This window comes from Sarcophilus harrisii, chromosome 2 (assembly GCF_902635505.1).
Source record: "Sarcophilus harrisii chromosome 2, mSarHar1.11, whole genome shotgun sequence".
Classification (NCBI taxonomy): Eukaryota; Metazoa; Chordata; class Mammalia; order Dasyuromorphia; family Dasyuridae; genus Sarcophilus; species Sarcophilus harrisii.
In genome coordinates this window covers 547,713,233-547,736,418 of record NC_045427.1, presented here as the reverse complement: position 1 = coordinate 547,736,418, position 23,186 = coordinate 547,713,233, and the positions used below count along the sequence as shown (strand labels likewise).

At 42.3% G+C, this 23,186-nt stretch overlaps 1 protein-coding gene across 1 annotated transcript; it reads left to right on the top strand.

Moving 5' to 3' along the window:
- Positions 1 to 501: 501 nt before the first annotated feature.
- Positions 502 to 20,183, top strand: IDH2 (isocitrate dehydrogenase (NADP(+)) 2). The gene is made up of 11 exons (XM_031955603.1): positions 502 to 663; positions 10,305 to 10,396; positions 11,996 to 12,161; positions 15,002 to 15,162; positions 15,258 to 15,401; positions 15,892 to 16,028; positions 16,288 to 16,439; positions 17,715 to 17,827; positions 18,120 to 18,217; positions 18,764 to 18,856; positions 19,719 to 20,183. The coding sequence occupies exons 1-11, from the start codon at positions 540 to 542 to the stop codon at positions 19,804 to 19,806; spliced, it is 1,368 nt and encodes a 455-aa protein (XP_031811463.1). The 5' UTR covers positions 502 to 539; the 3' UTR covers positions 19,807 to 20,183.
- The last annotated feature ends 3,003 nt before the right edge of the window (positions 20,184 to 23,186 follow it).

Sequence of the window (23,186 nt, the reverse complement as noted above, 5' to 3'; positions counted from 1 at the left end):
TGCAACCCCACTCCCCCCCCCCTATTTCCAGAAACGACTGGAAGGGTCTGAGGTCTCCTCCGGACACGGATCCCGGGAGCCAGAGCCGTCTGGCGCACAAAGGGCCTCGGGACCGTGACTTCCGAGCCGCCCCCCCCCGCCTCCCGGCCCTTATAGGGGAGCCGCGCCTCGCGCCCCCGCAGCGCCCCCGCTCTGGCAGTGCCCGCGCCCCCGCAGCGCCCCCGCTCTGGCAGTGCCAGCGCCCCCGCTCTGGCAGTGCCCACGTCGCTTGCCGCGGTCGCGGAAGCGCGGGCTCCCGCGCGCCCCAGCCAGGCCCCGCCCCCGGCCCCGAGCCCGCTGCCCAATAGGTAGCGGCGGCCGCGTGCGTCCCTCCCCCCTCCCGCCCCTGCTCCCCGCCGGGGCGCCCCCAGCCCCGCCGCAGCCTGCGCCAGGCCCCCCAGCGCGGTGCTCGGCTCCTTGGGCGCGCGGCGGGATGGCGGGCTACCTGCGCGTCGCGCACCCCCCCAGCGCGGTGTTGGGCTCCTTGGGCGCGCGGCGGGATGGCGGGCTACCTGCGCGTCGCGCGCTCCCTCGGCAAGACCCGCGCCTCGGCGCCGGGCAGAAGCCCGGGGGCCCTGACCCCGGCGGCGCTGAGCCTGCAAGGAGGGCAGCCGCGCCGCGACTGTGAGTGGCGGGGCCGCCGCCGGGCTAGCCCAGCTCGGAGCGCGGCGGGTTCCGGGGGGAGGGCGGCCCGAGAACCCGCGGGCAGGGCGCTTGGCGTGCGGGCGGGCCGGGAGACCAGCCGGGGCGGGGGGGGGGCCCGGGCACAAAGGGATCACCGCGTCCTCGCCGCTCTTGTGCCTCCATTTCTCCTCTCTCTCTCCATAACCTTGCTTTAAAATGCAGGGGGCGGGAACTTGAAGGGCAGCAGCAACTGGTGGCCCCCGGTCTGGGCTCTTCGTGCCAGGGCCCCTCCGGCTTTCTCCTCCCCTCCCCCGCCCCCCCAAGTCTGCGTTTCAGGGCTTCCTGTAGCGAGGCCGTGGTCCCAAGGGTGAGAGACGCGGAGGCGGGGCGGTGCGGTGCGCTGCGCGGGCTCTGCAGCCCAGCTCCCACCTTTGTGGCCAGTTCCTTACCTGAGGCCGCAGACCTTTCTGGGGCGCTGGGCTCCACGGCCCCTAAGGCTAAAATTACGGTCCGGCGGCCTCCCGCCCGGGCACAGGGTCATGCTGACTGCGCTTCCCGGTGTAGACCGGGGGTCTGAGCTGCGCGAGGAGCGAGGCCCCTCGCCTACCCGGGCAGAGGGGAGCGGCTGCCGCCCGCTCTGAGACAGCCGTCGGCGGCGGGGGAGCGCGAAGCGGAGCGGCCCGCGGCGGTCTCCTCTGCCGCTCCCCCATCCGTTTTGCAGACTCCCCTCGGGGAGCGGATTTTAGGCCCACGTCAGCAGTTTCTGGCCCTTTTAGTAGTGGCGACAGGAAAGTGGGACTTTTTTCTTTTATTTTGTTTAAAACCGGTGTTTATTTAAGACTGACATAACCTTTCTGGCCTCAGCTCTCGTTTTCCCTTCTCCTGGCAGCTTACTTTGCCCTTTTCTTTCACTGACATTTTACTTTCGCTGCCTTGCCCGATCCTTTGCGCCTTCCCTCTGCTATTCCCCCTTCCCCCCCTTAGTACAAACACAGATCCCTCAAAGAATGTCAGCCTGCTATTAGAAATGTATTTGAATGTGTCATTGGAGACTGGCAGCCTGTCCCAAAGGCCGCTTTCTTGGAGGTCACCCCCAGAGTTCCAAGAGAATTTTTATCTAAGTAGCAAGGACAGGGAAGAGGGAAAGCAGACCCTTATTTTTTTAAACTAACCCCAGTCTCACTCTCTCCATCACCAGAAAAGGAAACTGGGAAAGTCATTGGAACCAAATCTAAATTTCTCTAGCATTTTTCTGGGTCCCAGTAGTGGAAATGGGAAAAGAAGCAGGTGGGGGTCCCTGTAACCTCCATGTTAAGGAAATTCACAAACCTGACCTTGCCATTGACCACTGGACTGTGAGCCAGAAGGGGTAAAGGAAATGAGTTGAGCTTCACTTGGAGAAAAGAGGTAATGTTTAACTGAGTAGCCCAGCAGCTGACCAGAACCCCTGGTGATAAGGGTGGGGTTCCACTCCCTAGAAAATAGAGGAGAAAAGGACATTCACACTTCAGGATTTTCTAATACAGTTTGCAAGTTCTAAGTGACCACTTCGCATGTCCTAAATTTTCCTCCTTTCTCAAAAAGTGTCCTATGGCACCATCCTGGATAAAGTTCAGTGAAAGTATTCCAATATTATGTTTTCTTAAAGTATGAAGAAAAAATTATGCCCCAAAGCTTCATGTTTTAAATCCCAACTATAAGCTGCCAAAGTATTAGCCAACTGAAGCACTCTTAATACTCATTAAACCCTAATACCTTTTTATTGGTTCTAGGGAAAAGGAGATAATTCTCTGGATTTTTAAGGACCTTCACAACCTGGCCTTTCACACCTTTCCATTCTTATACTTTTCTGCCTTCTCTCTTACTCTGTGATCTAGTGACACACAAGACACATCTCCCATGTTACTCAACTCTGCCTTCTGACTCTTAATTTTTCGTATATTATCATCCCTGTTAGAAAGTGCACTTCTTGAGAGAAGAAACTATTTTTGCCTCTTTTGTTTTTTTAAATAATCTTGAGTTTTTAGCACAGTGCTTAGCACATAGTAACCAATTAATAAATGCTTGTTCATGGATTGAAAGACTGAACAATTGAATAACCATCATCCGGATGGCCTCAGTCATTAAGATAAAATTAGGAACGTCCATTCAATTCATTAAGTATTTATTAAGTGCCTACTATGTATTAGGAACTGGGATTCCAAAGATGCAAATGACCGATCCCTGACCCCAAGTAGCTTATTGTGCTAGGGTATCTTGGAGGTTTGAGTTAGATGAAAAGATAACTGTGATCTATAAATATCTTTCTTATGTCATTATCAAGAGACACACAGGTGTTTACAAAAGAAGTTACATCAGATTTGGGATAAAGGTTGCCTGATAGCAGAATATCCTTTTCTGCAGGCATCTGTTTCATTTTGGTTAAAGGAGTTCTACATAATATCCAAGCATTCATCTTTCTTCTTGGGTTGATTATTATTTATTTGGTTTAAAACAGCCCCATCTCTTTGCTACTTTTCTTATAGTGTTCTTTCTAGTACAATAAAATAGATCTTGGGGGGTGTGTGTGTGTATCTCCCAGGATTGCTGCTTGAGGCTTTACTGCTAAATTCAGAAAATTCCCTCTGGAAGGGAGGGGAATAGTTCAGTTTAAACTTAGACACAGAATTGTTTCCAGCAGTTTTCTCTGAAACTCCTTATTTTCTCTTCCTCCCCTCATTCTTCCAAGTTTCTCTGGCTGCAATGGTATATGTGGCATAGAGAGTGGATCTGCTCTCTCTCATTTATGGCCCCCTCACCCCAGTTCTGAGCTGATTTCTCTTTTGGATTCTATCCAACAGATAAGGACAACAGTTGTTTCACCCATGTTGCTTAGCATGATCTCTCTGTGAACAGGAAATTTCAGGGAGACAAATGATCTCAGAGCAGGGATAGTTCATTTCTTCATCCAACATGTATTTTTCAAAGATACATTTTTATTCATATATTTTTGGTTTTTTTATAGCATCCAGATTTCCTTGTATCCCTGTTTCCTCCCAGAAAGCCACTCTGTTTAACAATTTTTTAAAGAAAAAAAAAAATGAGCAAAATCAATTAATACATTGAAATAAAATCTGAAAATATATACAGTGTTCCATACTTGTGGCTCTCCTGCCTTTGAAAAGGTCTGGGAAGAATATGTCTTCTTCTGTTTTTTCTTGGGACCATGCCACAAATCTGTACCAGGGCTATCGTACTAGGTTTTGGAGGTACAAAGACCACAAGCAAAATTGTCCCTGCTTTTGAGCCACTGACTACATTCTGTTGGGGGATAAAGCAGGGATATACATAGATATAGTTATAGCTATATAATGTATTTAATATATCTATATGTAACATAGCTGGTTTATTTTGTATCTGTTTTGTAGTATACCTATCAGGAGAATTTTTAAAAACCTCTTGTAGGAGGTGGTACTTGCTCTGAGGCTTGAAGGGAGCTAAAGATATTACATGTGTGAATGTAAGGAGGGAGCAAATTGCAAATACTGGGCACAACAGAGATGGGAGATGAAATTCCATATATAGAGAACAGCTGGGAGAACAATTTGGCTGAAGCCTAATAGGCTTGAGGGAAAATAATGTACAAAATTAAACTAAGCCAAAATTAGATTGGGGAGAGGTTAAGTGCCCCCAACAAGTTGCTAAGTGGCACAGTGGATAGAGTGCTAGACTCAAAGATAGGAAGTCCTCAGTTCCCATCTGGCTTCTGATCCTTCTAGTTGTGTGAGCTTGAGCAAATCTGTCTCCCTTAGTTTCCTTACCTCTTCTGATTTTATAATATCTATGTTTTTAAATATTTTCTTTCTTTTCCCCTGTGACACATATTCTACACATCAGAAAAAGCCTCAAATTATATACAGTGTGCCACATCCATGGTCCTCTACCTCTGTGAAGGAGAGGGGCAAAATGCCTTTTCGTGTAGCTTTTTTGGGGTCAACTTGGTCTTTATAATTTCGCTAAATTTAGTTTTTATTGTTTTGCTGTAGTTTACATTGTTATCGTAGCCTATGTAGTGCCTTTGGTTTTGCTTTTTTCATTTTGCATCAATTCAAGTATTTTTTTTTTTATTTACACAATATTTCATTACAGTGATTTGCACTTTGACTTTTAAAAGTAATTTATGAAGCACTTACTTACCTGAAAGTGTGTTCTTTCAGAAACTGATTACTCTCAGATTCCGTTTTTTCCTTCCTCAATGTTCCTAGACCCCAAAGTTCCTATGACTTTATCTCAATTCCTGACCCTTTATTTTAAATATGTGCATGTTGGAATGTTCATTCAGCACTAGTGTAGAGGCAGATGATTGCATTAATTCCTCCCTGTCTCCCAGTTTGACTGTCTTTTTCTCATGGTCCAGCTCTAGGGACTCTGTTCTTAACACCATCCCCCATTCATTTATAAATGATATGGTAGCGTCTTTTTGCCCAGATGAACAGAGGGAGTACCTACCTCCAATTCAACTTGCTTTTGACTCTAAATCTTTGGCTTAGGAATAAGAATGGATTTTGGAAACCTTAGGTTTCATTGAGTGATTAAAGCCATGGGCAGTAATTTTTTTTTTAAAGTCTTAGCTGGCTGGTTCCTGCGTTGGCTTTCTTCTTCCAAGTTCTTTCTCAATTATGTAATTTTATCCTAGACACTTTCCAAGAAGATGACAGGACTTATGCAATACTATGTCTAGAGATCATTATGCTTCAATCACCTTGTGTTTAGAATCTCCTAGGGAGCTTAAACTTCCTTTTTCATATCTTTAATTTCCTCTCATTTGTTTCTTTTTCTTTTCCTTCCCCCCCCCCCCCATTTTAAAATATTTTTATTTACAGTTTTGAGTTCAGATTCTATCCCTCTCTCCCTGTCTCCCTTCCTTCTCCCCTTCCCCCTCATCTTTGAGACAGTAATTAATTAGATATAGGTTGCATATGTGCTATTATGTAAAACATTTCCATTTTAGTCATTTTGTATAATAAGACTCAAAAGGAAAAAATGGAAGAAAGAAAGTGAACAATAGCCTGCTTTAGTCTGTATTCAATCAATATCAGTTTTCTTCTCTGGAGGCACATAGTATGCTTCCTCACTTGGGATTTTTTCTTAGGAGGGCAAATAGTTTTCTCATTTCACAAATTGGGTAACTAAAGCACAAAGATAAACTTTTTTGAGTCATCTGGATAACTTTTTTTGCTTTAGATCAGAACGGATGTCAAATTAAACTTGGGCTTAGTTGTGTGGGCTCTTATGGTCATGTGAACTCTGGCATACTAGGAAGGAAAGGTCATTATTCCATTATTGTGGGTGCCAATCCTGTGCATCCATCCCCTTCTTGTCTCACAAGACAAAGAACTCTGCAGGGCATTTAGCCATAACAATTATTATGACTAGCACCCACATTTGATGAATGACTGGAGAGTAGCCAGAATCTTAAAACCTCTATGTCGTGTCCTAGAGTGACCCTCAATACTAAGGAGTTTTTAAAATTGTAGATGATTCTGGTGTCAGAGGATTGTTTTTAATTGGCTGCTGTCAAATTAATTTGTAAGAGGACTCTCAAAAAAATGAACAAGCAACCAAGAGGCAGAAACCTAGATTCTGGTCTTAGCTGTGATACTAGCTGTGTGACTTTGGGCAAGCTGATATACCATTCTAGGCCTATCTTTTCTCATCTGTTAAAAAAAAAAGTTAAATTAGGTGCTCCTAATGATTTTTTCAGCTTTTGCATTTTATAATTATCAAAGAAAGAGGAAAAGGTTTTATTGTTATATTAAAAACTTTATAGCAGCTCTTTTTGAACTCACAAAGATCTAGATTCTAAGGGAATGTCCTTCAGTTGGGGAATAGCTGAATAAATAATGGCATATGAATGTAATAGAAAGCTATTACTGTGCCCTTAAAAGAAAAAGGAGACTGTGTCCAAAAAACCTGGGAAGATTGGTATGAACTGATGCAGAGTGAAGTGAGGAGAAACCCAGGAGAGCAGTTTGTACTATTTCAACACTGTAAAAAATACCTGACTTTGAAAGGATTAAGAATTCTAATCTGTGCAATGATTAACCATGATTCCAAAGGTCAGAGTGCTGTCTACCTCCTAGCAGAGACATGATAGCCTAATGTACAGAATGAGATAATACATTTTTGGATGTGGCCAGTATGGGGATATATTTTGCTTGACTATTTATTTCTTACAAGGAAAAAGAAACATTCTGTAATTACATGACCTTTAGTATCTTTAAAACTTTTCTGTAGTTATTGAGTTATATGCAAATAGATTTGACCTAAAGAAGGATTAGGGAAAATGATAGCTCTAATTTGGGTCTTGTGTCATGGGCCCCTTGTGTTGTCTGGAGAAGCCTGTGGACCTCTTCTCAGAATAGTGTTTTTAAAATGTATAAAGTACAGTACATAAAATTATAAAGGAAATAAATTATTTCATGTTTCCAATCATTTAATTGTATCTGACTCTTCATGACCCTGGAGCCTATAGCATGCTGATGCTGTGCATAAGGTTTTTTTGGGCAAAGATACTGGAATGATTTGCTATTTTCTTCTTCAGTGGATTAAGGCAAATAGAGTTTAAATATCTTGTCCAAGATCTCACAGCTAGTAAGTGTCTGAACTCAAGTCTTCCTGTCTCCAGGCACAGCACTCTAATCACTGAACCATCTAACTATTTACTTCAATAAATTATGTTTCACATATACTTTGACATATTTAACATGTATTGGAATACCTGCCATCTAGGGAGGGGGTAGGGGGGAAGGGATAAGTTGGAACAGAAGGTTTTGCAAGGGTCAATGTTGAAAAATTACCCATGGTTATGTTTTGTAAATAAAAAGCTATAATTAATTAATTAATTGTGTTTCAAATTATTTTGAAATGGTTATGAAAAAATTTTAAGTTCAAGGACCCCATTTCAGTTTCTTGTTCCTCTTAGAGAAATTTAAATATCGTTTTCACATGTTGGGTAGAACAGCTGAGCTGGTTAGTCTGAAGAAAGAGCCTCAAAGTCAGTCTTTTGTCTTTTAATTTTTAATAGCATAGTAAAATATCTATAGTGTGTTTTGCCTTTTGTTTGAAACAATAATGACTCACATTTATGTAGTGCTTTAAGGTTTACAAAGTTCTTTTCTCTTGGAAGCATTGAAAGGAGGATAATGTGAGGTGATTTTTAAATAGATAAGAAAACAGAGACCCAGAGACATTTGTCCAAAGTCACTCAGCCAATAACTGGCAGAAAGAGATCTGAGCTTCCTTGCTCTTTCCAGCACACTACACTGTCATATTCATTTCCTCCTCAGGCAGTTGCATTGTTGTCAGTAGGGATCTCATATTATTTCAGTTCATAGTAGTCATAATAACTGAAGCCAATCAATTTGGTTGGTCAAGCTTGTAACTTAATATAGCATAATCTTTCCCTAGAATAGCCTTCCTAAACTGTACACTTATTCCTCACTGTGACCTCTTGCTTTACCAAATTTCTCTTTAATGGACATTAATAATTTATATCTATTTTTCAATAAGTCATCTACTTTTTAAAAATGTTTTTATAAATATTCTTTTTTTTTTTTTTATCATGAACTTACTCCAAGGCAATCCCAATAGACTTTGGATAGAAAATGCCATCTGCATGCAGAAAAAGAACTATGGAGACTGAATGTAAATCAACACATGCTATGTTCACTTCTTTTTTCTGTTTTTTTTTTCTCTCCCTATAGTTTTTCCTTTTTGTTCTGATTTTTCTCTTCCAACATGATTCATAAAGCAATATGTATTAAAAATCACGAACTTAAACATCAACACATATAAACATTTCAATATTCAAAGAACTGAAAAAGATTGCATATGAAATAGTTGTTGTGCGTGTTTTTTTTTTTAAACGGTATATGATAATTTTTAAAGTGTGTATATGTATAAGTTTAAAGAAGAGTATGTTACTAAGTTTAACATAGTAGTAAGAAAACTGTTCTGCTTGTCCACATACCCTTCTGAACCATTTTCTGCTCTCTGTTGTATGTGAAGGCTTGGTAGATTTTTTTCTCCTCAGGGACTACTTCTAATAATCATAGACAGATGCTTCTATGTCACAGGCCTACTTCCCACTGTCTGCTTCTCTCCCAGGGCCTAGATTTCCCCAGTCTCTTCAGAATGCTGTCTAGATTCTCTGGGAACTTGCTTCGTTTCTGGTGTGATTGCATCTTTGGTCACACTGATCTCTGCATTACCCCAAACAGCCTTTGTGGAACAGATTTTGTTACTGGGTTGAGGGTTTGCATCTCCTCCATAGCAGGCCTGCCACCTGACAGGTTCTTTTGTACTGACTATCCTGCTGCTTTTTCTGTATAACTTCCTGCCTTGTTGATATGAGCCAGCCTGATCCTAATTAACAGAGGTTGAGCCGTGCCATAGCCCTACATGTTGTGACCCTCTTCATATAATCAATAATTCTCACTGAGCCCAGAGGTATTTATGACTTTATAAACTGCTTGGCAGAACATTGGGGGAAATGTCTCTAACCTTCAAGAAACTTCATTGTAAATCAAAAAGCCCCTATTCAAAGGGTTTCCTTTGTAAAGAGTTGGAATGAAACGTGTATATAAGAGACAGAGACCAACACAGACAGATTTGAAGGGAATAAGCATTTATATTGAGCCCACACTATGCCAGGCTTTTTATAATAGTTTTTATAGAAAATTTCCCATGTGATCCTCATAACAACCCTGCAAGTTAGATGCTGTCATTATCCCCATTTTATTAGTTGGAGAAACTTGAGTCAAACAGAGGTTCAATATCTTGCCCAGAGTCACACAGATAGTAGTTATCTGAGGTCACATTTGAACTTGAGTTTCCCTGAACACCCAGAATCTTATCTAATCCACCAGCTGCCTCTTGAGAAGGAATGTCTTTTGGAAGGAGTACAGGAAATATGGGGTGGACATTTAAGTTCTGAGACTTTGTAACCACAGACAGGTCATTCCCTTTGATCTTCAGTTTCCTCGAGGCAGGAACGTGGGATGATGATTAGAGAGCCAGTAGAAGTCTGGAAGGCTTGGGGCAGCTAGGTGGCAAGGTGAATAAAGTGTATTATTCCTGGAATCAAGAAGAGCTGAGAGTTCAAATTTGACCTCAGACATTTAACAAGCTGTGTGACCTTGAGCAAGTGATTTTAAACCCCAGTTGCCTTCAAAAAACATAACAAAACAAAAAAACCAGGAAAGCTTGTATTATGATTCTGCTCCTGACATGTTACCAAAATCACTTAATTTCCTTGCCCCTGCCTACTCTCTGAGACTAGAAATGCAGAGCATTTTCTGTTCTGCATTGGAAGAGTACGTTTCCTCCTCAGGAATTCCCTGTACAGATTATGAAAGGACCAAGAATAGATCACTTAGGTTTGTAGTGGCTTCCTTTCTGGGTGATTGCAAGAAAGGTGTTTTGTCCACTTTTGGGTATTCTGTCAGTATAAGCTGCTGTTACTCTCAGAAGCTCTTGCTTGAACAGGCTAAGAATTGTCTTCTGAAGCCAGACAGCAGTTGAGGGATTGGAGAATGAGAAGCAGGTCTCAGTTTGCTCCCCAATGCATTTGATTATGTGTGTATGTGATGGGATTCTAGATGCAGACAAACGAATCAAGGTGGACAAACCTGTGGTGGAGATGGATGGAGATGAGATGACTCGAATCATCTGGCAGTTCATCAAAGAAAAGGTAGCTCTTCTTTGCGTGGGTTTGCCTTCAGAAGGATTAGCTTCAGTGCTGTAGACCTTGATAAAGGCCTAGGTAACTTAGCTCAGCCCCAGTGCCTTCTCCATTTTCTTTTTTATGGAACTCACATCCATAGTCCTGGAGGACAGATTATCTAACTTTCCTGTCTCTAAACAGTAGTACTTTAGCACTGTATCTTAGACCTAGTCGGGATTAAAAACAAAAGTAATAATAACTATAATAGCTAACATTGATATGGCATTGACTGTGTGCTAGGCACTTTGCTAAATGCTTTACAAAAATTAAATTATTTTGTTTTGGTCATGTATACTTATTGTGTATCTAAGTTATATTTTAATATATTTAACATCTACTGGTCATCCTGCCATCTAGGGGAGGGGGTGGGGGGGGGTAAGAGGTGAAAAATTGGAACAAGAGGTTTGGCAATTGTTAATGCTGTAAAGTTACCCATGTATATATCCTGTAAATAAAAGGCTATTAAATAAAAAATAAAAATTAAAAAAAAAATTAAATTATTTGTTCATCAGAACAGCTTTGAGAGATAGATGCTATTATTATCCATCGTGGTTGCCCACATGCATAATGAAGCATTGAAGACTTTTTTGGAGTTTGTAGGAGCTGCAGTGTGTTGCTTGGGATACAAGAGTCAGCTGACCTCAGAAAACCTTTAATCTAACTCCCTTATTTTACAAAAGAAAGAAATTTAGATTATAGGAAGTTAAATGACTTGTCCAAGTAGTTAGCATTCAAGGTAGGCTTTGAACTGCAACCCTAGAGCCTGTTTCCTCTTTACCACACTGATGCCCAATTTGGTGAATGGACCATAAATGCAATGAGTTGAGAGGGTAACCATATGTAAAGTGAATAGCCACAGTGTTGACCATTCATCTAACCTCCTAACCCTCCTACACTCCTATCTGGCTTCCATAATGATGGTGTCATACTTCCTTTGAATGGATACTTCCTTCTTTTTGTTCTCTGCTCTAAATGCAGATGCTAACAAAAATAATTGTTAACATATTTTGGTTTAATTTCATTTTCTTCCCCTTTCTAAAAGTTTTATTTTAAAAAAGTTACACCAACCAAAAGAGAGGGACCTCTATTTGTTTAGTCATGAATTTGGTTTTGTTAGACCATGCTGAGATAGAATCTCTCATTTCCTAAGGCTTAAGGATCATTGTCAGATTATCAAACAATTATTTAGATTTATTTTTCTTTTTAAAATTTTTATTTATATATTTTGTCTTTATATCACTTTCGTTCATCATTCTCTATTCCTCCTTCCTCTCTCACTCAGAGAGCCATCTCTTATTTAAAAGAAAAATTTTTAAAAGGGAGGATTCAAAAGTGAATAACAAAAAAAATAATGAGCACATTACTGGAGCCTGACAGCATATGTGAGGGTTCTATATCCTGGGTGCTTACTTCTATGTGCCCATCCTGACTGCACTTTCTGTCTATCCCTTCTCCTGATCTTCCCTGATAATTAATGTTCCTTTAGGATAACTTCCTCTTCTACACTCTGTTCATTGAGCTCTTCTAATTTGATTGAAAGAATGACTTTGTCTCTTTCTTTCCTAGCTTATCCTACCCCATGTGGATGTACAGCTCAAATACTTTGACCTGGGGCTCCCACACCGTGACCAGACAAATGACCAGGTCACTATTGACTCAGCCCTAGCCACCCAGAAATATAGTGTGGCTGTCAAGTGTGCTACCATTACTCCAGATGAAGCCCGTGTGGAAGGTATGTAGATCTCATGTGCGTGCATGTGAATGGGGCCATTGGTTCCAACTGATCTGGATTTGTGGTTGAAGGAGCATCAGACCAAAGTTCTAATTCTGATTTTGTGACTTATTAGCTGTGTGATCTTAGATAAGATATTTCATTTCCCTTGCCCTCAATTTTGTCACATTTGAAATAGTAATAATACTATCTGCCAATAATGGCGAGTATAAATAAGAAATTTATTCATCTAATAAGCATTTTATTAAAAATTACTATAGTGTGCTTTCCATTGTCTTAGGTGCTAGATATGCAAAGACAAAAAATAAACAGTAAAGGGAATTAAATTCTCTTGAAGGGAACTCATTTTTACACAGAAAAATAAATAAATCTTGTACATACGATGGGAGAAGTGGCCTGTGATGTCTCAGTCTTTGGAGCATGTTCATATTTCAGATTTGTGTTTTAAAACTTGAGGCATCAATGGCTAATATATCCATTGCATATAAAGAATAAAAAACAGTGATTTCCAGAGAAGGGGGAGGAAACTAGCCACCAAGGGAATCAAAATGGGTGTCTTCTGAGAGTGGCACTTAAGCAGAGCTTTGAAAGTAGCTAAGATTTCTACTAGGAGAAGGGATAAATACCAAGCTTGGAAGATAGGTAAGGCAAAGGCATGGAGCTAGGAACAGCAAGTAGTTCAGTTTGGCTGAAAAGACACGGAAAGTCCAAAAGAGAATAGTGTACTGGGCTGGATTGTGAGAGGCTTTTAAAAGCCAAACAGTAGTCTTTTATCCTCAAAAGTTTAAGGAGCCCTGGAGCTTGGGCAAAGGAATAGTCTGGCCAGATCTGTACTTTAGAAAGATGGTAGATATCCAAGTGCTTTGAAAATAGTGAAGAGCTATGTGATGTGAGGCAACAGTGGCAATGTTTGGTGGTGGTGGATATGGATGGAGCAGCAGTATTTTACTAGACCAACCATCACATAAAAGCAAGAAGTCATTTCCTGTTTCTGGGAGTTCATTAAGAAAAATAAAATTTTGCTATCAACAAAGACCTTTGTAGAATATCAAATCCAATCCTTTCCTTTTACAGGTGAGGAAAATGTTACTCAGAAAGGGTAAGTGACTTTCTTACAGCAATTAGTTAATGGCAAAGCCAGTACTAGAAATGGCAAAGCTGACTTCCCATTCAGCATACATTCCATCATATCATGCTGTTTATAGTTAGAAATAATCATCATGATATGGTACAACCTCTTTTATCCAGCTACTTTCTCTGTTGCTGGTGTTTTGGGGTATTTATTCATAGTGAACTTGTATAGACCTCTCTCCCAGGGTATTGATCTTGTATGTATTCTGTAGGTGCTATTGTCTCTTCTATTAGAACAAAGCTTTTTAAACTGAGAGTTGAGATCCCATATGGGGTCATATAACTAAATATGGGAAGTCATGAAATTATGGATTATCAATAAATGTTTGATTTGTATCCCTATTTTATATATCTGTACCTGGAGTTGTATAAAAATTTCTGGATAAAAAGAAGTCACGAGTACAAAAAGTTTAAGATGCCCTGTGTTAGAAGATATATATTTTATTAGCTATATATAGAGAATGTATTATATTATGTCATATTATATTGAGGAATATAAATTCCTTGATAGTAGGTATTGTTTCATTTTTTTGTCTTTAAACCCCCTTGTTCATTTGTGACTAACTTTGTGATCCTATGGAACATTGGATTTCCTTGGTATAGATACTAGAATAGTTTGCCAATTCCTTCTCCAGTAGATTAAGACAAACAGAGGTTAAATGAATTATATAGCTAGTAAGTGTCTGAGTTTGGATTTGAATTGAGGTCTTCTTGATTCCAGGCCCAGTGATCTATCCGTTGAACTACTTAGTTGCATACTCTGTATCCCCTAGTGCCTAGTATAAAATAGCTGCTTAATATACTGGATTTAACATATATTTCTATCCTGTTTAACATATACTGGACTACTTGCTGTCTAAGAGAAGATGTGGGGGAAATGGGGGAAAATTGGAACACAGGGTTTTGCAAGGGCTAATGTTGAAGAATTGTCCATGCATATGTTTTTAAAAAAATAAGAAGCTTTAATTTTAAAAAATAGCAGCTGCTTAATAAATGTTGTTGATTGAATCTTTGTCCAGATTAATAGTATATGTGTAAAAGCTACATTTTAGTGTTCTTGGTAAATGTCTTATTCCTTGTTGAATTAAGAGAACAACATTTTTGTCTACTGTAACTTTCTTATTGAAGCCATGTTCCCATGACCATGTCCCTCGGGGCTTAAGGATTTTTTCCAGGCTCTATAACATGTTACACTCCTATAAATATAAGAATTTCAGAAACTTTGCAGCTTTCACCCCCTCAAAGTTGTTGTATGTACACCCTACCCTTGACATGGCTTCACTTGTTCCCCACCTACCTAAACCATTGGCTTAACATCTAGCCCCTATTTTCTCCAGACTCTTCTGCTTGAGAGAGGATTATTTCTTCCTTGCCTTGATTCTGGGAAGTTGCATCGTGCTTGGAACAACCCTTGATTTTAGGGTTAGCCTAAATATCAGCCCGATAACCTACTAGCGTGGCCACATCCCTTCCCTTTCTCGGACCTCTCAATTTCATCATATATAAAATGGAAGTATAGGGAGAGACTGGATCATATGATCCTTCAAATACTTTCCAGATCTAAATTTATAATCCCATCTTTGATTACACAAGGGCCCTTGGGCCCTTTCTGCTAGTTAGGTTTGGCCAAACTGGTAAAACGTTGAATGGGATGTGTTGGTCTATCATGGCTGCAATCTCTCAGCCGTTTATTTTGGCTTTTTCTACAGAATTCAAGCTAAAGAAGATGTGGAAAAGTCCCAATGGGACTATAAGAAACATTCTAGGAGGAACGGTATTCAGAGAACCCATAATCTGCAAGAACATCCCCCGTCTTGTCCCTGGTTGGACCAAGCCCATCACCATCGGCAGGCATGCCCATGGGGATCAGGTGAGTGCACAAGGGAGAGCGGAGAGGGCATCGCCCCAGTAAGAGGAGCTTTCTTCCTGGTGTCCAGGCAGCTCAGTGATGTTCTTCTTTTTCAGTACAAGGCCACTGACTTTGTAGTAGACAAGGCAGGTACTTTCAAGATGGTGTTCACTCCCAAAGACGGCAGTGGCGTAAAGGAGTGGGACGTGTACAACTTCCCTGCTGGAGGTGTGGGCATGGGCATGTACAACACTGATGAGGTGAGAGTCCCTTCTCAGGAGCACCGCTGCCTCCAGCTACTCTCTTCGCTCTCCTGTCCTCTGGTCCCTCCTTTCCATTTAACAGATGAGGAAATGGAGACCTGCTGAGCTGCTTGCTCAAGGGCATTCAGGTGCAGGATTTGAATGCAGGTTCTCTGACTCCAGAGCACATGTTTTTCCATGTAACCATTTTCCATGGGTAACCATGACCCATATTGCCTTCCTGGTGACCTTTCTTGACCACAGACAGAGACTCTGAGTATATGGAAGTGAGAATTTTCTTTTAGCCACAGTCTGCCTTTAGGGAGCTGGGGCAGGTGGGGTGTGAAGGAGACCTCCTGTTGGTTGTCCCCTGGAAACCTAAGATAAGTCTGGGTCTCAGGTATCTCAGAGTCAGCCGTGCACACATGATCGCTTTGATGCCGCAGGGGAGTTCTGACCGGCGCCCGCCGAGACGCGCGAGCTGAAGGAGTGATTTTTGTTCTTGCAGTCTATCTCAGGTTTTGCACACAGCTGCTTCCAGTACGCCATCCAGAAGAAGTGGCCCCTCTACATGAGCACCAAGAATACCATTCTGAAGGCCTATGACGGTCGCTTCAAAGACATCTTCCAGGAAATCTTTGACAAGTAATGTGTCTCTCTGAGAACATCTTCAGGGTTCTCGTTTACCCATCACTGCTGTTAGCTCCTCTGTAAATGAGAGCCAGAGCTCTCTTCTTGCTCTTCCCTGGCTCAGTGGCTATTGGATGGCCACAGCACCCAGCCATAACTCTCCCCTTCCTCTTCCCTGGCTCAGCACCCAGCCAGAGCGTTCCCCTCTTAGGACTCAGCCCCGGGCACACCGGCTTCGGCTTCATCTCCCCTGACCCACGTTCTGCCTCCACAGGCACTACAAGACAGATTTTGACAAGAACAAGATTTGGTATGAGCACCGACTCATTGATGACATGGTCGCTCAGGTACTCAAGTCTTCAGGTGGATTTGTCTGGGCCTGCAAGAATTATGATGGCGACGTGCAGTCTGATATACTAGCCCAGGGTATGTTGAAGATGATATAAAATAGAGTTTCTCCTAGGGCTCTGTGGCTGTGACTGGAGGGCTGGATTGGTGGGACTTTAAGCATAATTGGCATTTAACCTGGCATTTAAATCTCTCTCCAAGCTTGCTCCCACTTAACCTGTCTGTGATGACTTCATCCTACTCTCCCCTTCATCCCTTTAACAGGGATAGAGCTGTTGCCTTAACTCAGGAGTTCCATCTGCCATGTCCATGTCTTCCTATAGATTGTTCTTCCCTCACCTTTCTACCCTGATCCTCCCCATTCCTGAATTGTAGTCTTACTTCCTTACTACTTACAAAGTAGTACTTTACTTTGCCTCTTAAAATCCTCAGCTTCCCTCTAGATTTAGCTCAGCTATCATTTTCTAAGGTAAGGGCTTACTCTAAATGATGTTTTCAAATGCATAAGAATAAATAAAATGACAAAGGAAACCAATTATATGAAAATGCATTATCAAAAAAAAATACATGGGATGACAGTTTAAGAACCTCTATCTTTCCTGATCTGTTGTTTCCCAGTCATTAGTATTTTCTTCTCTATTCAAATATATTTTATTTACTTTTCTGTATTCCCGAAGAATGTAAACTCTTTAAGGGCAGATGTTTTATTTTTCTTACTATCTCTAGGCTAGAGCACAGGCCTAGTTGCTAAATATTTGTTCCTTAAATAGTTGTTGCTTAAATAGTTGCTTATTATTTATTCAGTTGGATTGAATGTATAGGAAGGAGAAGAATCCCAGATTGGTCAAACTTAGCACTGTATTGTATCCTAAAAGGCAAACTGGAGGAAGTAATTTTCTAACTATTTGTGATAGTGTTCAGCCTCAGCTATATTTTTTCCTCTTATTCTTGATGTTGTTTCATGCCTCTGGTGATTGATGAACGACTTGGACAAGCTAAAATATTAATTGGGGACTGCTGATCAGGATTGATGGAGTCATTGTGGGTAGGAAGAAAGAAGGGAGTGTGGGTGTGAGTCTCCATCTCACATACTGAATGAAGGTGGTACCTTTTCATCCTATTGTAAAACATGGAGAGAAAATGGAAGGGTAAGCATGCTGAGTGGGGTTATTTTCAGACACTGTAATACTGGATACTGAAAGCCCAAGCAGTGTCATGTGGTCAGGCTGAGGGGACCCTAAAGAGATACTCCTTGATAGCGTAATTCAGCCAACATGGATTAGGCACCGAGTCTGTGCAAAGGACTGTAATGGGAGGTGGTTCTGAGAGAAGGCTGTCCACTGTTCTGTGCAGGCTTTGGTTCCCTTGGTCTGATGACTTCGGTTCTGGTCTGCCCCGATGGGAAGACCATTGAGGCAGAAGCTGCCCACGGAACTGTCACCCGCCATTACCGGGAGCACCAGAAGGTGAGTGGGTTTTTAGATGGATAAGCTGGCCCCTCAGGGAATTATGTTGGAATGCCCTCTTCTCACAAAGAATCCTGAGCAACGACAGATACTACCAGAGACCCAGAGCCAGATGGGCTGTATCCTTGTGATTCTGCACACAGCAGTGTTTAGCCATGACCTATGCCTGTGTGGAATGAATGGGTGCTAGGACCTTTTAGCCAGAGCTATTTATGCAATCCTTTACCAAGGGACTTTGTTTTGGAAGAGAGGGTTCCCTCATCCTTAATTCTCACATCTCCCTTCTTTCCAGGGCCGACCCACTAGTACCAATCCCATTGCTAGCATCTTTGCCTGGACAAGAGGCTTAGAGCACCGAGGAAAGCTGGACGGCAACCAGGACTTAATTAGGTGAGCATGGAGCACTGAGAGCAAAGGCAGAGGGAGGGATTGCACATGAGCCCAGCTCCTACTTTGCCTTCTATTCTCTCTGGCTGGAGCCCTGCATTTGGCCCCATTTATCAAATACCATTTTAAAATACTGATTTACTGGCAGTTTTTGGAGCCTCTCTCTCAAGGACTAGATCTTCTTGGTGGAAAAGTTCTTTATCTGTTTGAGTAGCTTTCAAGGACCCATGGATGTGGGATAGGGTCTCCTGGATAAGGAGCCCATAGGGCTCTGTTATGATGTTCCTGGACTGGAGATCCACTTAAATTCTGAGAAACAGCCCATGTAGTATGCGAGAGGCAAGGATCGACTCTGTAAACAAAATACTCTTTTGTATTTGTCACAGTTAGGGTCAGGTAACTTGGGCTAAGAACTGCTTCTACCAAAGGAAGGCTGTCTGTTCCAGACCCCTGACTTCAGGGATTCTCACCAGAGCTAGCTGGGGATATAGAGGCTTGTCTTTGGCTCCAGATCAGTAGGGGAATCTAACCCAAAATGACCTTTCCCAGATTTGCTCAGACTCTGGAGAAGGTATGTGTTGAGACAGTGGAGAGCGGAGCTATGACCAAGGATCTCGCCGGCTGTATCCATGGGCTAAGCAAGTGAGTGGCCTCTGTTGGTAGGCATTTTGGGCATTCCTTCAGGAAAGGAGAGAATGAAGGTAGGAGAGGGAGACAGCAGAGACAGAGGGAAAAGGAGAGCGAGAAACAGAGATACAAGCTTCTTATTGCCAGAGAGGGGGTATATGGCTTGAGGGTATTGCTTCTTACTTTGTATTGCCAAGATGCCTGTGAGGATTGGTGATGGGAGACCTTTCTAGTTGGGCTTTTTTTATTTTTTAAATCCCAAAGTCCTTGCTACAACTAAATCCTTTAAATGACTGCCCAGTGCCTCATATTGAAAAATTACGGTGGCAGCCAGAAGCTGTCACTGTTTGAATCTGGGTGGTCAAATTCTTGCCAGCCTCTTCCTCTAAGCCTGGGCAAGCCTGTCTTGGGAACAAGAAGGCTGCTCTCTCCAGGATCCAAAAAAATTGACTGCCATCCAAACAGTGAGGGGTTAGGGGAAGGGGATTAGGAAAATGTGGGGCTCATCTGACTCCCTAGATCCCTGAGAAAGGAGGCAGCCAGCTTGGACACAAAACACAGGGAGGTGCCCTGAAGGTCATGCTTCGAATACTACTTATTTTACAAATGAATGTGGCGAATGCCAGAAAACTGTTCTCCATCACCTTCAGTATAGTCAGTGAAAAAGCACAGGTGTCGTAGCAAAGGATCAGTGTCTGGAGGAGGGAGGACAACGCATGCAGCTTTTGATATCACTCTTAAGCATCCTGGCTGTTTCCCCCACCAGTAGCTGGTCCTCCTTTTTAGTGGCTGTCCCATTTCCGAATACTGTGCTTTCAGGGGTCTGGGTGAGACAAGTGCTTCTCCCAGGGGCTCACCATCTCTGTTCTGCTTGCAGCGTGAAGCTGAACGAGCACTATCTGAATACTGAGGATTTCCTGGACACTATCAAGAAGAATTTGGACAAAGCTCTGGGCCAGAAATAGGTGCTGGTGGGGAGCAGCACTGGCTGCAGGTTAGGAGGCAAGGGGGAGAGTAAGGGGGCAGGTCAAATGCCTTTCCTGTTCTCCTCTTCTCTAACCTCCCTCCTCCTCCCCCCACTTCTCCCATCCCTCCAGCATGGAAGGATCCATAACCCTTTCATTTGGAAACTTGGAACAGGAAATATGTGCTGGGGATACTTTTTATAAGCTGGTAGGGTGGGGGTTTTTAAAAGATATTTTTTTCCTAAAGGGTATATGAGGTATGTGTTTCGAGGTATGTTTTGCCTCAGCCAAAGTTGATGTTCCACATACTGTAATTTATATACCGTCCTCTGAACACACTGTGCCATATTTAGCTACTAAACTCTCTTTACAAAGCTGCCTGTCTGCTGTGTTTATATTTTAGGGGGGTAGGGCATATGAGCAAGCATTGGTCCTTTCAAGGGGTTCGTTTCTCATCAGCCTCTTGGAATAAGCTTTGGAGTGGAAGGGGCCAGATGGACGAACAACACTAAGCAGGCCAGTTCAGCTTCCTAGAATTGTAGTCAGTTAGGAGCAAACTGGGAGCCCCCCAGGACTGAGTGGCTTGAAAGCTGCTCTATTTACATATCTCCCATCAGTGGGTGGTATTTAAATGAGAAGTCTCAGATACTGCAGTTGTTTTCCTTTTCCCTGTTCCAAGGCAAGCTGATACAGGTCAGCCACCCAACAAAGATGAAGAAGAATAAAAGAACAGCAGCCTTCCCCATTCTTTTTGATGACCTTATTTTTGTAATCTACATTCCTCCTATTCCCTTGTTAAGTCTCCTTCCTCTCTTATGCTGTGTGAACTTGATCTTGTCTCTAGCTCAGGGCTTGTATGGGGGGTGTTCAGGAAGGACCAGCAGCACGGATTGGAGGGCTTGCCAGACTGCTCATGGCGGCCACCTGTCGCCCAGTGAGTTAGAGAGGTGTGTATGAATGGGCAGATGAGAGCAATCTGTTCCAGTGACGTGCCGGCAGGTGCCATGGAGTGCTTAGAATTTGGTCAAGCATTGGAGACACCGGGTCGTCCCCTGCATCTGGGGACATTGCGTCCAGCATCCTGCCCCTGGACTTTAGTGACTCAGGAAGAGAGGCTGATGACTGCCCAGCTCTTTCTCACAAATCTAATTCACAAAAAAGTTAAGACATCATATGTGCTGCCATTGGTTCTCTTTGGACATGAAGGATGGAATAATACTCCTTTGGCAATCTATGGACTGGACTCCATTTCAAAATAATGATTTAAAAAAAAAAATTAACTGGGAAAAAGCTAAATTTTAGGTAGCAGTTAAGGAGGAAAAAATATTTTTTTACTACCTCAGGTTCATAGAATTTATCCACAGAACCTTTAAGGACTATGGACCCAAGGTTAAGAATCCCTACTCATGATCATTCCCATCCCCATACAATCATCCCCCCCCAAAAAAAAAAATTCCTAGATCTATAGAAATCTTGAGGTTAGAATGGAAGCAGGTAGATGGAGCAGTGGAGTGCCAGGCCTGGAATCAGGAAAACTTGCGTTCGAATCTGGCCTCAGATACTGTGTGACCCTGGACAAATCACTTTACCCTATTTGCCTCAGTTTCCTCATCTGTAAAATGAACTGGAGGAAATGGTGAACCATTCCAGCATCTTTGCCAAGAAAGCTCCAAGTAGCTGTAGCAGAAATCACTGAAAAGGCATCAAAAACTAGACCACAGCCAGCAACTGCAAGCTTGGGACTTGAGGACCAACTTCAGATTCTGAGCAATGAATGGAGAAAGACAAATTCATCCTGTTAGTGGGGAGAATAAAAAAAAATGACTGAATAACAACAAATGTCGGAAAAGATCCTGTCTTTAAGAGTTAGAATGGACCTTAGAGACCATACAGTTCTAGTATGGGAATTTATACTGAATGTGTGTGATCTGAACAGTCTAGAATACAGTTGGATTGCTTCCCCCCTTTTTGGGGGGAGTGGGGTGGGGTACTTCTATTAATGCAGTCTAAGATGAGCCATGTCCTGCTTCTCTCTCCCTCTTCTCACACTTCCTGCCTCACCAAGCATCTCTTCCAGATGTTTCTCTTTAGGTCTATAGCCTCCATTTTAAATTTATGTACTCTGCTTCTGTAATCATGGAACTCAGGTGGAGGCGAAAACTTGGGACAGAAAAAACCATCTTAGGTCCATTGCATTTCCTCCCCTAGGACATTCTAAGACAGGGATTCTTAACCATCTTTGTATCATGGAACCCTTCTTGAAGTGTTTTTAAAGGCACAAAATACAAAGGTAGCCAATTATACTGAAAGTTCCCCAAAAAAGTTTTGTTGATGAAATCTCCCAGTAATTCTATAAAATCTAAATACCCTATATATGTTAGTTGTATTAATGACTCTTAAAATTTGGTCTAGTTTATTTATTTTAGGTACATCTGCATCTAACCCGTCCACATTGGTGATACTGCTTCGTATTTTGTTGTTCAGTCATTTTTCAGTCATGTCTAACTCTGTGAGCCCATTTAGGGTTTTCTTAAAGTTAGTGCAGTGGTTTGCCATTTTCTTCTCCAGTTCATTTTAAAGATGGGGAAACTGAGGCAAACAGCTAAGTGACTTGCCCTGGGTGATAGCTGTAGGCTGTGATTTGAGGTCATATTTGAACCCAGGAAGATAAGTCTTACTGATACTCCATCCACTCTGCCACCTGCTTACTTCATGTTTAAGGAACTCTATGGAAAAGTCTTCCACCTTTCAGTAACCTATTTTAGACTACAAAAATGCTCACATATTTTACCAGAAACAAACAAACAAACAAAAAAATTCCCAGGGAACTCAAAATTTCCCTTAGGAAAGAAACTCGGTGATCTGGTTTCAATCATCATTGAAAGAAGAGGGGAAGAGAAGGGAACAAACTTTTATGAAGTCTAGCTATATAAAGCCAGGCCTGTGCTATGCAATTTACAGGCATTATGTCGTTTGAGCCTAATAGCAGTAGCGCTGTTATCCCCATTTTACAATTGAGAAAACCAAGGCAGAGGTTAAGTGGCTTGCCCAAGTGTCTAAGGCTGTATTTGAGCTCAGGTCTTCCTGAGCACCCAACATTCTCCACTGGCACCTTCTAGCTTTGTAGGAAGTCTGATGCTATGTACACTTGTTTTGTGACTTTGGGAAAACAAAGCAATATCCTTAGGCCTCACCTATTTCACTTCTAAGGGGAACTTAAGGTTCTGAGTGAAGGATGGAGAGACAAACTCAAAAGGTTTTGAGAATTAGTGGGGAGGATTGTGTTTCTGTGCGCCTGAGCCTGTAGTATCATAGAATGGAAAGGGATCTGAGGCCTTCTAGTCTAACAAACACTTTCTTACAGTAAGAGGCCCAAAGTT

Bases quoted from the DNA above. Each gene is read 5' to 3' on its own strand.
- IDH2 (XM_031955603.1), top strand. From the start codon at position 540: ATGGCGGGCTACCTGCGCGTCGCGCGCTCCCTCGGCAAGACCCGCGCC. The intron at 12,162-15,001 runs GTATGTAGATCT...CTTTTTCTACAG, and splicing joins AGATGAAGCCCGTGTGGAAG to AATTCAAGCTAAAGAAGATG. The intron at 17,828-18,119 runs GTGAGTGGGTTT...CCTTCTTTCCAG, and splicing joins ATTACCGGGAGCACCAGAAG to GGCCGACCCACTAGTACCAA.